General features: G+C 53.9%; 6 protein-coding genes across 7 annotated transcripts; 4 read left to right on the top strand and 2 right to left on the bottom strand.

Annotated features, from left to right (window-relative positions):
• Nucleotides 1–1,385: 1,385 nt before the first annotated feature.
• KRP23_5540 (uncharacterized protein) lies at nt 1,386–3,383 on the bottom strand (the record flags this gene model as incomplete). Its single annotated transcript, XM_067890621.1, has 2 exons — nt 1,386–1,990; nt 2,999–3,383. 2 exons carry the CDS (start codon nt 3,381–3,383, stop codon nt 1,386–1,388), a joined length of 990 nt encoding a protein of 329 aa, XP_067747152.1.
• A 1,927-nt stretch (nt 3,384–5,310) lies between these two features.
• Nucleotides 5,311–6,501, top strand: KRP23_5539 (WD repeat-containing protein 74; the record flags this gene model as incomplete). The annotated part of the gene is made up of 1 exon (XM_067890620.1): nt 5,311–6,501. One exon carries the CDS (start codon nt 5,311–5,313, stop codon nt 6,499–6,501), a length of 1,191 nt encoding a protein of 396 aa, XP_067747151.1.
• Nucleotides 6,502–6,678: 177 nt separating this feature from the next.
• KRP23_5538 (Transient receptor potential cation channel subfamily A member 1) lies at nt 6,679–8,120 on the top strand (the record flags this gene model as incomplete). Its single annotated transcript, XM_067890619.1, has 8 exons — nt 6,679–7,098; nt 7,163–7,201; nt 7,292–7,351; nt 7,409–7,522; nt 7,599–7,625; nt 7,690–7,761; nt 7,841–7,868; nt 7,942–8,120. The coding sequence occupies 8 exons, from the start codon at nt 6,679–6,681 to the stop codon at nt 8,118–8,120; spliced, it is 939 nt and encodes a 312-aa protein (XP_067747150.1).
• Nucleotides 8,121–8,138: 18 nt separating this feature from the next.
• KRP23_5537 (ABC1 family protein C21C3.03, mitochondrial) lies at nt 8,139–9,776 on the bottom strand (the record flags this gene model as incomplete). Its single annotated transcript, XM_067890617.1, has 1 exon — nt 8,139–9,776. The coding sequence occupies one exon, from the start codon at nt 9,774–9,776 to the stop codon at nt 8,139–8,141; it is 1,638 nt and encodes a 545-aa protein (XP_067747149.1).
• A 186-nt stretch (nt 9,777–9,962) lies between these two features.
• On the top strand, nt 9,963–11,183 carry KRP23_5536 (Diacylglycerol O-acyltransferase 2; the record flags this gene model as incomplete). Of its 2 annotated transcripts, none has more annotated exons than XM_067890616.1 (1): nt 9,963–11,183. In XM_067890616.1, one exon carries the CDS (start codon nt 9,963–9,965, stop codon nt 11,181–11,183), a length of 1,221 nt encoding a protein of 406 aa, XP_067747148.1. The 2 variants fall into 2 exon arrangements, with proteins under 2 accessions (XP_067747148.1, XP_067747147.1); XM_067890615.1 differs by having other exon boundaries at nt 10,161–11,183.
• Nucleotides 11,184–11,391: 208 nt separating this feature from the next.
• Nucleotides 11,392–12,642, top strand: KRP23_5535 (Diacylglycerol O-acyltransferase 2-like protein 6; the record flags this gene model as incomplete). The annotated part of the gene is made up of 1 exon (XM_067890614.1): nt 11,392–12,642. One exon carries the CDS (start codon nt 11,392–11,394, stop codon nt 12,640–12,642), a length of 1,251 nt encoding a protein of 416 aa, XP_067747146.1.
• Between the last annotated feature and the right edge of the window lie 66 nt (nt 12,643–12,708).

Genomic DNA, 12,708 nt, shown 5'->3' with positions numbered 1-12,708 from the left:
AGAGGTTCTGCCATTGGATGGCTGGCAGAACCCCTATCTATTGAATGACTCTCATTGGTAGAAAGGTGTTACTTTCTACCAGTCATATGCCTCTTGCTATGAATGTGGACCACCCTGTGGTGGTCACCTGAATGTATGCCTTAGTGCATGTTGCACTAAGGTAGGAGGTGAACCGAATGTGTAGCCCCGCTACACAAGTATACAAAACATACATGTACACCCGCGGCAAACGTTATCGACGGGTGGGTCGGTGGTCATATCTCGGTCGATTTTTCGATATAAGGACTGCTATCTATTTAGATATGTGTATTTTAATACCGTTGCCGACCACCTCCATGTGCTAACGACGTCGATTTCGGCGTCCCTGATAGTGCCAGCATACAAACGTCGATTGTTTTTACTGCGTCAAAAGTATCGTCACTGGCCGGTTTTAGACCACAACATACAAACTTCTATATAAAAAGAATGTATGAAAAAGCGATGAACGCTGCACAGCCAGTCAAGAATCTGCTGTGCTCATGGCACACAAGCCACCAGTAACGTCAGAGGAGCGCGGCCGTATCAAGGCCCCCACGAAGCGGAGTTCTCAAAAAGCAACATCGTGCCAGAGTAGGGCGCTGCAGGGATACCGTCCGGCGGGTCGTAAACAACGTCCCAGTTGACCAGTACACAGGCCGCCCTCCCCTCACCACGGACGGAGAGCTGAGCAGGATTGTACATAAACCGGCCGCAGGTAATCACAGCGCCTCGCAGCTGAAGGAAGAGCTTAGTGTCAAAGCGTCTGTGCGGACAATCCAGCGTATACTCGCGGGTGTGGACTGGCTTCAGTACTGCAAAATGGACAACACCCTGGACCTGACGCCAGACCACAAGCTAGCACACTGCATTTGGGCGGCACAGCAGTGTTAGATAAAGCCGGAAAAAATCGGCTTTTGCCGGCTCTGTGCTCTCTGGTGTATTGTACATAAAGCCAAAGAGGTATGCCCGAAAAGCCGAATTTTCAGCCGATATAAAGCCGAAAGACTGTTTATATGAGAGACATTTTTTCAAAAGTATCCTTATGGCCATTTTGAGGTTATTAAACCACCGGTATGGCGCGAAACGGATGCATCTTGGCTTCATCTACGGCTATTTACTGCCTTCTAACTCGACGTGGAAGCAAAGTTATGCCGCGGTGGAGGCAGATGTCATGACCAGGTGACCAAAAATGCCGATTTGATTTTTTGATATTTTCTAAAACCTCAATTCCGGCGCTTTCGAATCAACCAATCCGCGCCTTCCGAATCGTACGAAAACAATTTCAAAATGAAATTTGAAGTCGAAACTGACATGCGCAAAAAATGTTTTTGTTTATTCAAAAGTATCACTATCAATATGTCAACAGCCTAGACAACAGCTTCCTTCCCTTCGTCGTCGTCCACTGAAACGCCAACCTCTTCTCTCTCCTTTCTCGTTTTGTCGGCCTTGCTCCGCCTCGATCGTTTGATTTCTTGGGCCGTCTCAATCATTCTCGCTGAAGGCTTCATGTAAATGGGGTCGTCGGTAAACTGTGACGGCACAAAAGGTAGCACTTTACTGTAAATGTCAGAAACCTTTTCAGGATTGAGTGGCTTGTCGTTCGCTTTCGGGACCACACTCCATGCGCTCAGGAAGTCTGCCAGCGACTGTGTCTTCGGTTCTTTGTCTTTGTGAAGTCTTATCCATACGCCTTTTGAAGCAGGGGTTTCTTTGCACTCCACAAAACCCGACTTCTCTCGGGTGATCCTGAAAATGTGATACTTTTGTATACCGGCCACTTTACGGTACCTAGCTGCAAAGAAACTTTTAGACGCCCAGAACGGCTTTTCCTCCTCTTCAAGGTTCACAACGCTCACGTTCTCAGTAGCACGTTCCACATCTTCCACTAGAGTATCCATGGTCCAGCATGATTCACGACGCATGTGGCGTTTGATAATTCCGAATCCACGATCAAATGCATTTTTGGTATGTCCTTTAGTAAAGAATTTTAGATGCGCCTCGCTCAAAACTCCATACTCCACCAAAAACAGTAAATACCAGACAACCTGCGAGGTTTTGTTCTGTCCTCGCAATTATCAGCCCACACAGTGACGCTAGTGTCCATTGCATCCTTGTCTACAGGAGACTTGGTTGCAGCATCAAAAACACTATACAGATCCAAAGAATGATGAAGCATACTCGTCACTTCGTTAGCTCCCTTGCCACCCTTTCTTTCCGTGTACATGAAGTGATTGTAACTAGAATCATTAGCACAGTACACTCCAAACATCGAAACAGAAACGAGGGATAGGAAATACCAGCTCGAGGGCACATCGGGCACGTGCGGCAGCGATAGATTTTGAGCAAAATCCATGATCAACACTATGTTGTCCTTGTCGTTTTACTAACGTCGACTTGATAAGCAACTCTATACAATCCAAAGCATTAGTGAGCTCACAAAATTGTAGCACCTAATCAAAAGTAGCCTTACTTACCTCATCGCTTTAGCTGTTGTCAAATGCACCCCAAAGACCTCTGTCTCCACAGCGTCAACCTCTGGGGTCATCTTATTGCGGTAGATAGCGCACACGTCACACACCTGGATTCTGCCGGACCGAATGCCAACTTTTGGGCATCGTTTCCGTAGAATTCGCATGAACGCGTTCAGTGACGGACGCGGTGTATCTTCATACAGTGCTTTTTGTATTCACTGCACAGTAAATCCCACGTAAATACAGGCGGTAGCAAAGTATGCATGGCGTACGAAACATAGCGCCGCTGCCTGGATGCGCCTAATGGTTTGCGCTGAACCCGAACTGGTACCACCTCTCCGTAAAGCTCACTAATTGACTCAAACCACCCAACCAATAGATCTTCATCAATGGCCGCTGCATTCTTATTCTCCGTGTTTCCATGCTCCTTAGCAGATATCCAGCCATCTTTCAACCGCTTGCGATGTATTGAAAGCGTCCTATGACTGACTCCATAAGCTTTCTCGAACCCGGTCTTACATACAACACCCACAAAAGTAGATAGTAAGGGAAACGATCGCGACTGCCGCTCGCTTTGTCAGATACTGCAGCAGAGACACTCAAGACGCTGAGCAGCGACACCTGCCGCTCGTTCTTCGTCATACGGGTCAGCGAGAGGAAGAAGTAGATCATTGCGTCGCGCTTGCCGATGAAGCGACGCTTGGAGCAGCACTCTAGCTCCTCCAGCCCAGCAACTTGGGTAACCACGCCCTCCATCTCTTCGAGAAAAGGCCCGCCTCTGGGGAGAGACACTGCATCATCTTCCGCCGATCCTGTAGCGTCGCCATCGTCTGTCGGGGGGCTCCCAGCCGCCGATGCGTCGTCAAATGCGTCTTCCTCGCTGTCTGAAGACATGCTTTTGAGGTGGGTCGAATTGTTTTTGCGTTTTCCTCAGCTCGAGGAAAAGCGGTCCACGAACCATCCACCAACTTGTGAGGCCCATTACAGAAAACCTCAAAATGGCCATAATGATACTTTTGAAAAAATGTCTCTCATATACGACAGGAAATGCGTGATTCGGATAGTGAGTTGCGCTGTATACGAGTGTGTACACGTATTGCACTCGTCGCCACCCTACAACACTCCCCTTCGCAGGAAAACCTACGCATACACCTGATCCGCACGAGCAGGAAGTGCCCACGTAGCCCACCACACCGGAAACCCCGACGCAGCAAGCGTCTACGCCTACATTCGAGGCACCCCAGTTCCTCGCAAGCCTAACTCTTCTCGACGCAAGCCTGAATGCAATGGGACGCGAGCAAGGCTTCGTAAGGCAGCAGTTCGCTGGTACAGGTCTACCAACAAAGAACGGTAGGGAGAAGCTTGTGTGTAAGCACTACCTTGCCGCTTACGGAGACAAAACTAGAACCGACGATCCACCAGTGCCCAAGATTGTTTCCTCGCGATCAACTACCTTCGCGAACCATCTCAAGCGTTGCCAATTCTACAAAGAAGCGGTCGCACGCGGAGACATTAAGCCGCCCCAAGTACAGCAAACAGTTCTCAATACCTTTCTACGTCATAATGCACAAGATAACACGGCCGAGGTTGCTTCGTCAACAAGTTCTGACAAGTGCCAACGATTTATCAGTAAATATTTTGACAATATCTTCACTGAGGAAGATAACGAAGAGTTTCTGCGTCTCATCATTCACTTCCAAGCGGAAAACGGGTTTCCGGATCGTTTTATTGGAAAGATATCGACTCTCCGGCTGTTTATCTTCCTCAACAGGGCCTGTGCGACAGCTCTTCCGAAAAGCAAATATATAAGTCGGATTCTTGACAAGCATAGCAGAGTCGAAGAAGATAATCAGCTCGTTGCACTGAGCAACAGACTGGACTTCGGTGGTGGACGACTGAATTTCCTGTCTGATGTGTGGCAGAACGTCGCCAAGTTGCGGGTGTATGCTCGCTCTGTTTGGAACTATCATAACGTACGGGCTGGTTCCGACTGGCTCACGACACGATGGAGTTGCGATCGCAGAACAAATAGAGAAGCTGATGAAAGAGATTGAGGCAAAGGGGTGGAAAATCGGGGCTGTCGTGACAGATAATGCTGGTCAGTGTGGTCGTGCGCGACGTATCCTGGGAGTTTAAAAGAGTTCTCTCGCCGATCCGTTCCCTGATGCGAACAGGAAAACGACATTTCCTCAAGACGTGGCTGAAGCTGTATCCTTCGCACTTCTGGAACCCCTGGCATTTTGGTCAACCGCACCAACAACCCCGAAAGTTTTATTAGGGGCGAGTGTTACCTCAGAATAAAGCTGAGGTTCTGGGCTATCGCGTGATGCTACTGGGTTTCTAAAACCAGAATAAACGGGGAAGGATTGTCAAATTCATTTAGGTGAATATGGGAGTCAATAGTTTTTTCCCCGAATTTACTTCAATTTTTGGTGATATTAACTATAATGGGTTCCGCCATAATCTACCAACGATTTCCTATACGTTTATGTGTTGCTTAGTTGAAGTGCGCCAGAGACGTATATCGGAGTTGAAGGTTCAACATCACCGATAAGTCCTGGGCAGTGTGTAAAAAAACAATATTACCGCTTGCTTTGCTTCGGCTCAAAAAATGAGAACTCTCGCTCCTGATTGGATGACTCAATGGTAAACCACGTTATGTCCGAAAATAAACGATGGGGGCTTATCTGCCAATCAGCAGTTTAAAATCTATCCTCATTTTTTCTTTTTACCTTCGCCTGATTTCCGCCAATCACCATGCCACAATCTCAAGACTTTCAATGCCAGTCATTAGCAGGCAGTACTCAACAAGTAAAGCACAATGCGCGTCCTGGTAGGCGACGAGACTGGTCTGCTCAAGTCTATTGAGCTGGAGAAAAACGAGCAGCGGATTTTGTCCAGTCGCGAGCAGCCCCAGGCCCGAGTGCGCGGCATCCAGCGTCTCTGCTGGTACGGAGACGAGCGTGAGGCCGCCAACTTCCAGCGCAACGTGGTGGCGGCCCGTGCCGACGGTGTCGTGGAGAGCTACGAGGCGTCGCACGGTAAGAGTCTGAGCGCCACGCGGGAGCCGGATTGGTCCTGGCCGGCGCAGGACAAGGAGCAGGACAGGACGCGCTGCGTGGGACTCGACGTCGTTCAGAAATTCGGTTCCGTGGTGCAGTGCTCGGACGCTGGTGACGTGCTGGTGCGCAGCACGCTGCAGGACGCGGGCAAGCCTGCATCCTTCAACGTTGGCGGCGACCTGCACATCATGAGGCTCGAGGCTGCCGCACAGACGGTCATTGGCGTGGGCGGCAAGGAGCACGACCTGAACCTGTGGTCGCTCGAGACGCAGCAGATGCTGTTCCGGGCCAAGAACGTGTCACACGACAAGCTCGACATGCGTGTGCCCGTGTGGGTCAAGGACCTGCGTTTCCTGTCCGGCACGAGCAACGGACACCGCGTCGTGGTGGGCAGTGGCCACCGTCACGTCCGGATCTACGACACCAACACGAAGCGGCGGCCGGTGCAGCAGCTCGACAACTTCGGCGAGAACCCGATCCAGTCACTATGTGTATCACCTGATGAGACGCGGATCTATGTCGGCGACACTGCAGGCAACTTGGACATCCTGGACCTGCGTACGTTGAAGCACATGGGTCGCTGCACAGGACCAGTGGGCTCGATCCGCGACATCGCGTGCCACCCGACGCTGCCGTACATCGCGGCGGTGGGCCTCGACCGCATGGTGCACGTGTTCGACATCAACACGCGCAAGTACCGGCACACGGTCTACACCAAGCAGCGACTCAACAGCGTCTTGTTCTGCGCCGACGGTCTCAAGGACATCCCGATCGTCGACGACGAGCCTGCGCGCAAGAAACAGAAGTCGACGGACGACGAAATCGACTTCGACGATGATGAAGAAGAGGAAGAGGCCTACGAGGGCCTCGAGATCAGTGAGGAGGAGGAAGAAGATGACGATGATGATGATGAAGAGGACGACGAGGACCCAGAAGACGACAGCGAGTAAGTTGCCCCGTTGCTTCCCTATAGAATAGATAGCCTCGCAGTTATTTTAGCTAGCTTGATGCCATCAGTCGTGGCGTCTTCTCGCTAGCAACGAATACATTTTACATTCAATCTGCGTGAAGAGATCAACCGGTTTTGAGGACGGTGTCCAATATTCTGTGCCTGGGCTCGGACAACTATGCTCTCCCGTTTCGGGTTCGGACACGAGGCGATCACCGCAAGCGGCAGCGATGCTGAGATCGCGGCGTTTCTGGACAAGGAAGCGGAAGAAGGTGGGAAGAAGACATCGAAGCAGAAGAAAAAGGCAGATGACGACCGACCCAAGCTGTTCATGGAGCTGAAATGGTCTGAGCAGCGGAAGATGGGAGCCACAACACCCGTCTTGCGTCAGGTGGAAGGAGACTCGATCAACCAGCGCATCCGCCTCTATCGGCGCACAATCTTCTTCCACATCCACGGCAAGAAGTTCACTTTTGCTGCTACGTCTGTGCTCGCTCTCATTCTGTCTCCATTTTTCATCTGTGAAGCCAAGCTGGACCATAGTGGTTACGTCACGCAGCACTTGCGCCTAAACAACCAAAATCCCAACGGCAAAGACGTAAGTCGTGCGTCGACTGATGCAATGGTTCCCTTCAGCCCACTTGAATTCTTGCTGTAAACAGGAGAAGGGACGAACAGCGCTGCATTACGCTTGCCGACACGTGCGTTGGTTGCCGAACGTTTTTCCGTCCGAAACATGTAAATAGTACTTCGAAGTAACAAACGTGCAAACTCTCATTGCATGTTTACAGGGGGCGGGTGGTGCAGTGCGAACACTTATCCATGAAGAAACCACGATCGATGATCCGGATGTACGCCAGGCAAGGTTCTCGTACTGTGTTCAAGCTGTATAACTAACACTTTATCAGCTCGAAATGCGCTGGACTCCCTTGCACTATGCGGTGATGGGAGGCCACGAGTCTATTGTACAGCGCTTGGTAGACAAGGCTCCTGTCCGGAGAATCACAATTAACCGCAAGGATGTGCGTACTTCTCGCTATTGCATCGCTTCTCGGATACTTTTCCCCTGACCAATGCTGGCGTTCTCGTGTGAACTAGAAAGGTGGCATGACACCCCTTATGCTCGTAAGCAGCCTGCAACTTCACTCCAGCGATTCTTTCTCCAACTCTTTGTCTGTATTTGTCGGAGGCATGCGGCGAAGACCACGCAAGCGTCGCCAAGCTGCTGCTGCGCAAGAAAGCCTTCATCGACGAGACGGATGTACGTGTCTGCAGCGTCGAGTATGAACGGAATCTATTACACATCTGTATGCTTACAAACGAGCTGCCTCTATGCTCAGAACGATGGATGGAGTGCGCTTCACTATGGTACGTGGCTCTCGAATCCCTCTGCACTGCATTGCCATTGGCCTCGTAATGATCTACTGCTTGCGTGGCCCAGCCGCTGCGAACGACGCCGCCTTGGCGGCTGAAGTCCTCGTTCAGTATGACATCAACCTCAAGGCCCGAACGGAGTCCACGGGCGAGACGGCACTTGAAATGGCGGAGCGGTTGCGTTCTCACCTGGTTGCCATTCTCTTGTATGAGGTGACCTACCGCCAGCCTCAGCGAGCCACCTAGTCGGGGTAAATTGCCGACTTAAGTTTTCAACACGTTCTTTATGAGCGCCTGCGTGATGATGGGGAGCGCCACAGCCAGAATGTCGATATCCGGGTCGAGCTTTCGGCCGACCGCCTCGAGCACCGCAATGGACACAACAATCGAGGCGTACTTCCCCTCCAGCTTCACTTCGTGGGTACAGCAAAGTTCCATCACCTGACGTAGCAGCGCTCCGATATGCACCTTCTTCAAATCGAGTCGCCAACTCAGCACCTCGTCCACAATCTTCTCCATGCCGGTGCAGAACGACTCGAGGTCTTTGCATTTGGCCGGGACAACTTCTCCATTTGGCAGCACCCTTCCCTTGCTCCTTGAGACGATGAGCTCGCCAGCTTTGTATCCGTTGCCCGTTGCTACTGCGTGGAAAAGCTCTACAAAATTCCGCAAATCTTGTTGCTCCAGCTTCGTGACAATGCCAGCATCGATCACCACTACACCAGCGTTTCGAATGGCCTCGGAGCGAGACACACGAGAATTAGCGCCACAGCCTTGCTCGTCAAACAGAAAGTTTCCTGGGTGCAGGTCTCCGTGAGCAAAGTTGTCTAGGAACACCATCCGGAGATAAGCTTCGAGCACAACTCGTGCGACGGCTTTCCGGCGCGGCGGCTCCATCTGCGAGAGGATCTCGCTGAAATGCAGGCCATCTTCAAAGCTCTCCACCAGCACATTTTCCGTCGTGTAGTCCATCAGCGGCGTGGGGAACCGCAGTCCTTTCCGGTTGCGAAAGTGCTCGCTAAACAACGCGAGGTTCTCGCCCTCAGTCCGCAGATTCAGCTGCCGTTCCATGAGCGACGCAAACTCCGTCACACTGTCCTTCCCGCCCAGCCACCGGAGCGTCGGGACCACCTCCAACATCGCCACAAACCCGCGCAGGAGCTGCAAATCCAGCGCCACCATTTGCTTCACGTGCGGGTGAATCACCTTCACCGCCACTTCTTCGTTCGTCGCGCGGATGCGACCTCGATACACCTGCGCGATGCAGCCCGACCCAATGGGATCGCTGTCCACCTCCATCACGTCTCTCCACTCCTGTCCGAACGCCATCCTCAGTGCGTCCTCCGTCTGTGCCCACGAGTGCATTGGCGCGTGCTCATGGAACTTCTCGAAACGGTCGCAGAACGAGGCTGGGAACATATCGCGCCTGGTGCTGGCCCACTGCAGAAACTTCATCACCGTCGGGGACGAGAACTGCGCCAGCCACAGCGCCAGCCCCCACCACTGCTCTGCAACTGTAGGCAGCAGTGCGCCCGCTGTGAACGCCACGGGAGCTGTGAAGGCCAGCGGCAGCGCCAGCCCCAGCAGCTTGGCGAAGTGCAATGCCACCCGCAACAGACGCCGCAGCTTCTGAACCAGCGACTGTTTCTCCACCGTAGAGGAGGATGTGGCCAGCACTCGGGGGAACACGCGCAGCAGCTCCGCGTTGCGGCGCGTCCAGGCATCGCGGGCGAGTCGCGCGTGGGCGTCGGCACAGTGTCTGGAGTACGCCACGAGCGCTTGGTGGGGCGCCAGCCGCGGCCACGTCGAGATCTGCGACTTGTGCGTCGGACGGAGCTGTCGGCGCGGCGCTAGCGATGGTCGGGTAGCTGCACGAGCCCCGCGACGGCCCACCAGGAACATGGCCGCGAAGACTACGTATTTTAATACTGTTTCGGTGGACGCATATGACGTTTCGTACATCAATGTTGGTACTTCAGTTCGCCTCCTAATTGGACGAAATAGAGACGAAGGCGCCTGCCAACTGGACAAAATGATCGCAGTGCACCGGTAGTATGTATGTCGGCACTCGGCTTGTTGTTGGCGCCGATGCGAAATGCTGCGGGCGGGCGAACGCCGGCGTGGCCGAACAACGACGAGCGGCCGGAGTTGCGGACGCTGCGCGGGCGCGTGCTACGCTTCGTGCTGCTGTGGTTCCTCTTCGGGCTCTGGATCGTGGGCCTTGCTACATTCATCGGCTTGTGGCTCTTTTCGGGCGTCTGCGTGGCGCGTTCTGCCTGGAGCGCCATGCAACGGGGCAGTTGGACGGAAGCCGAACCGCTGCCGGTTACAGTACAAATGTATTTGGTTGCAATGGTCATGTACGAAGGGTTCCACTTCGTGACGCGCGAGTCCGAGCACTTGTGGCCGGCGATGCGTCGCATGGCACGCTACGTGTTCCTGCACTACCCGTACTTCCGGCTGAACGTCGTGGTCTTCAAAGAGCGAGAGGAGGCCAATCAGACAATGCACAATGGAGAGCAACCAGAGAAGGAGAAGGACAGCGACGCTATAACTGGCGATGAAAGCGGGAAGGGAGACGCCGGTCACTTGACTGCGAAGGCTGCTGCTGCAGCCATCGAAGAGAACGACGTGACACCGTACGTCGAGCCAAACAAGCGCGCGCTGTTCACGTTCCACCCGCACGGCATCCTGACCTGCGGGTTTTCTCTCAATGGCGCCCACCACATGGCCTTCCAACGGGCGGGGTGCCGCTGGATCTCGGCGGAGAACCTCTTCTACTTCCCGATCATGCGCGACATCCTGCACTGGATGGAGTTCAGCAGCAGCAGCAAGACCAGTATGCAGCGCATCATGCGCACGGGCCAGAACTTGTGTCTGCTGCCAGGAGGGTTCGAAGAAGCCACGCTCTTCCAGCGCGGCAAGCACCGAGTCTACATCAAAAAGCGCTTCGGCTTCATCAAGCTGGCACTGCAGCACGGCTACAATGTTTATCCGACGTACACCTTCGGCGAAGAGTACACGTACCACGCATTCCCGTACTTGCAGTGGCTGCGTCTGCAGCTCAACCGGTTCCGGATCCCGGGCGCCATCTTCTTCGGGCTGCCGCTCTGCTTCTTCCTGCCGCGCTCCGACGTAGACCTCATCACCGTCGTGGGCAAGCCGCTCCACCTCCCACACGTCGAGCACCCGAGTAGGGAGTTAGTCAAAGAGTGCCACGACAAGTACGTACAGGCGCTGCAAGACCTATTCGACACACACAAGGGCGTCTACGCCGTAGACCCGGACGCCAAGCTCGAGCTGTTTTAGGCGACGAATCCGACGATGTAGATAGAGGCACTGTGTCGCGTCTCCCATGTAAAACACAGCTCAAATAGCCTTTGGCCAAGCTGGACAAGTGCTTCAAACTGCGATCGACGGACACCATGCACTTCAAGCGTGGAGCGCAATCATGCTGAGACATGTTTTAGCGGTTTGCGGTCAAGCCATTCTCTAAGTCGCTCGGCTGCAGCAAGCGATGGAGGACGCCTCTACCTTGCCGACCTTGCGGCACGCCGCCTGCGGACGCACACCCGCGTGGCCCAACAATAATGCAGCCCCGGAGCTGCAAACGCTGCGCGGGTACGTGATGCGGCGCTTCCTGCTGTGGTCGCTCTTTGGCCTTTGGATCTTCGGCCTCGGGGCGTACGTGGCCATGTGGCTCTACTCGGGGCTGTGTGTGGCTCGGTGGGCGTGGACGGCAGTGCAGAGCGGCGGCTGGGCACAAGCAACGCCGCCACCGATGAGTGTGCAGCTCTATCTGGCGTTTACCGCGCTGTACGAGGGGTACCACTTCGTCACGCGCGACTCGCTGCATCTGTGGCCACGGATGCGACGCCTCGCGCGATACACTCTGCTACACTACCCGTACTTCCGCCTGAACGTGACCATCTTCGAGGAGCGAGAGCTGGCCAAGCACAAGCTGCCGCTGAAATACGAGCAGACCAAGGACAGTGACGATGCTACAGAAGACGACGACGACGACGACGAGCAAGTCGACGCTGAGCATTTGAGTGCGGCTGCTGCGATCAAGGCCGTCGAGGAGAACGACATCACGCCGTACGTGGAGACAGGGACGAAGAACCTCTTCGCCTTCCATCCTCATGGAGTGCTGACCTGCGGCTTCTCGTTCAACGGCGCGTATCACATGGGCTTCGAGCGCTCCGCCTGCCGGTGGCTATCGGCTGAAAACCTCTTCTGGTTCCCTCTCGTCCGTGACATTCTCAACTGGATGGAATACAGCAGCTGCGCCAAAGCCAACATGCTCAAGTTCATGCGCAAGGACCAGAATGTGAGCATCATTCCTGGCGGCTTTGAGGAGGCGACGCTGTACCAGCGAGGCAAGCACCGCCTGTACCTGAAGAAGCGCTTTGGTTTCATCAAGATTGCGCTGCAACACGGCTACAACGTGCACCCTGTGTATACCTTTGGGGAGGAGTACACATACCACGCCTTCCCGTACTTGCAATCGCTGCGTTTGCAGCTGAACAGGTTTCAGATCCCCGGGACTTTATTCTTTGGGGACGCTACGTGCTTTTACCTCCCGCGCAATGATGTCGACCTCATTACTGTTGTGGGCAAGCCGCTGCGGTTTCCGCGGATCGAGCACCCCACCAAGGAGGATGTACAGAAGTACCAGGCGCAGTACGTGCAAGCACTGAAGGATCTCTTCGACAGCTACAAGGGCGTCTACGCGGTCAACCCCAACGCCACGTTGGAGATCTACTAACGCAGTGCGTTAAGATACATGTTACACCTTCTTCTCCATCATCGCAGGGCGTCCACCCACACCTTG

This window comes from Phytophthora ramorum (assembly GCF_020800215.1).
Source record: "Phytophthora ramorum isolate Pr-102 chromosome Unknown Phyram_PR-102_s0004, whole genome shotgun sequence".
Taxonomy (NCBI): domain Eukaryota; phylum Oomycota; class Peronosporomycetes; order Peronosporales; family Peronosporaceae; genus Phytophthora; species Phytophthora ramorum.
The sequence above is the reverse complement of the archived record's forward strand: the minus strand, read 5'-3'. Positions and strand labels throughout refer to the sequence as shown.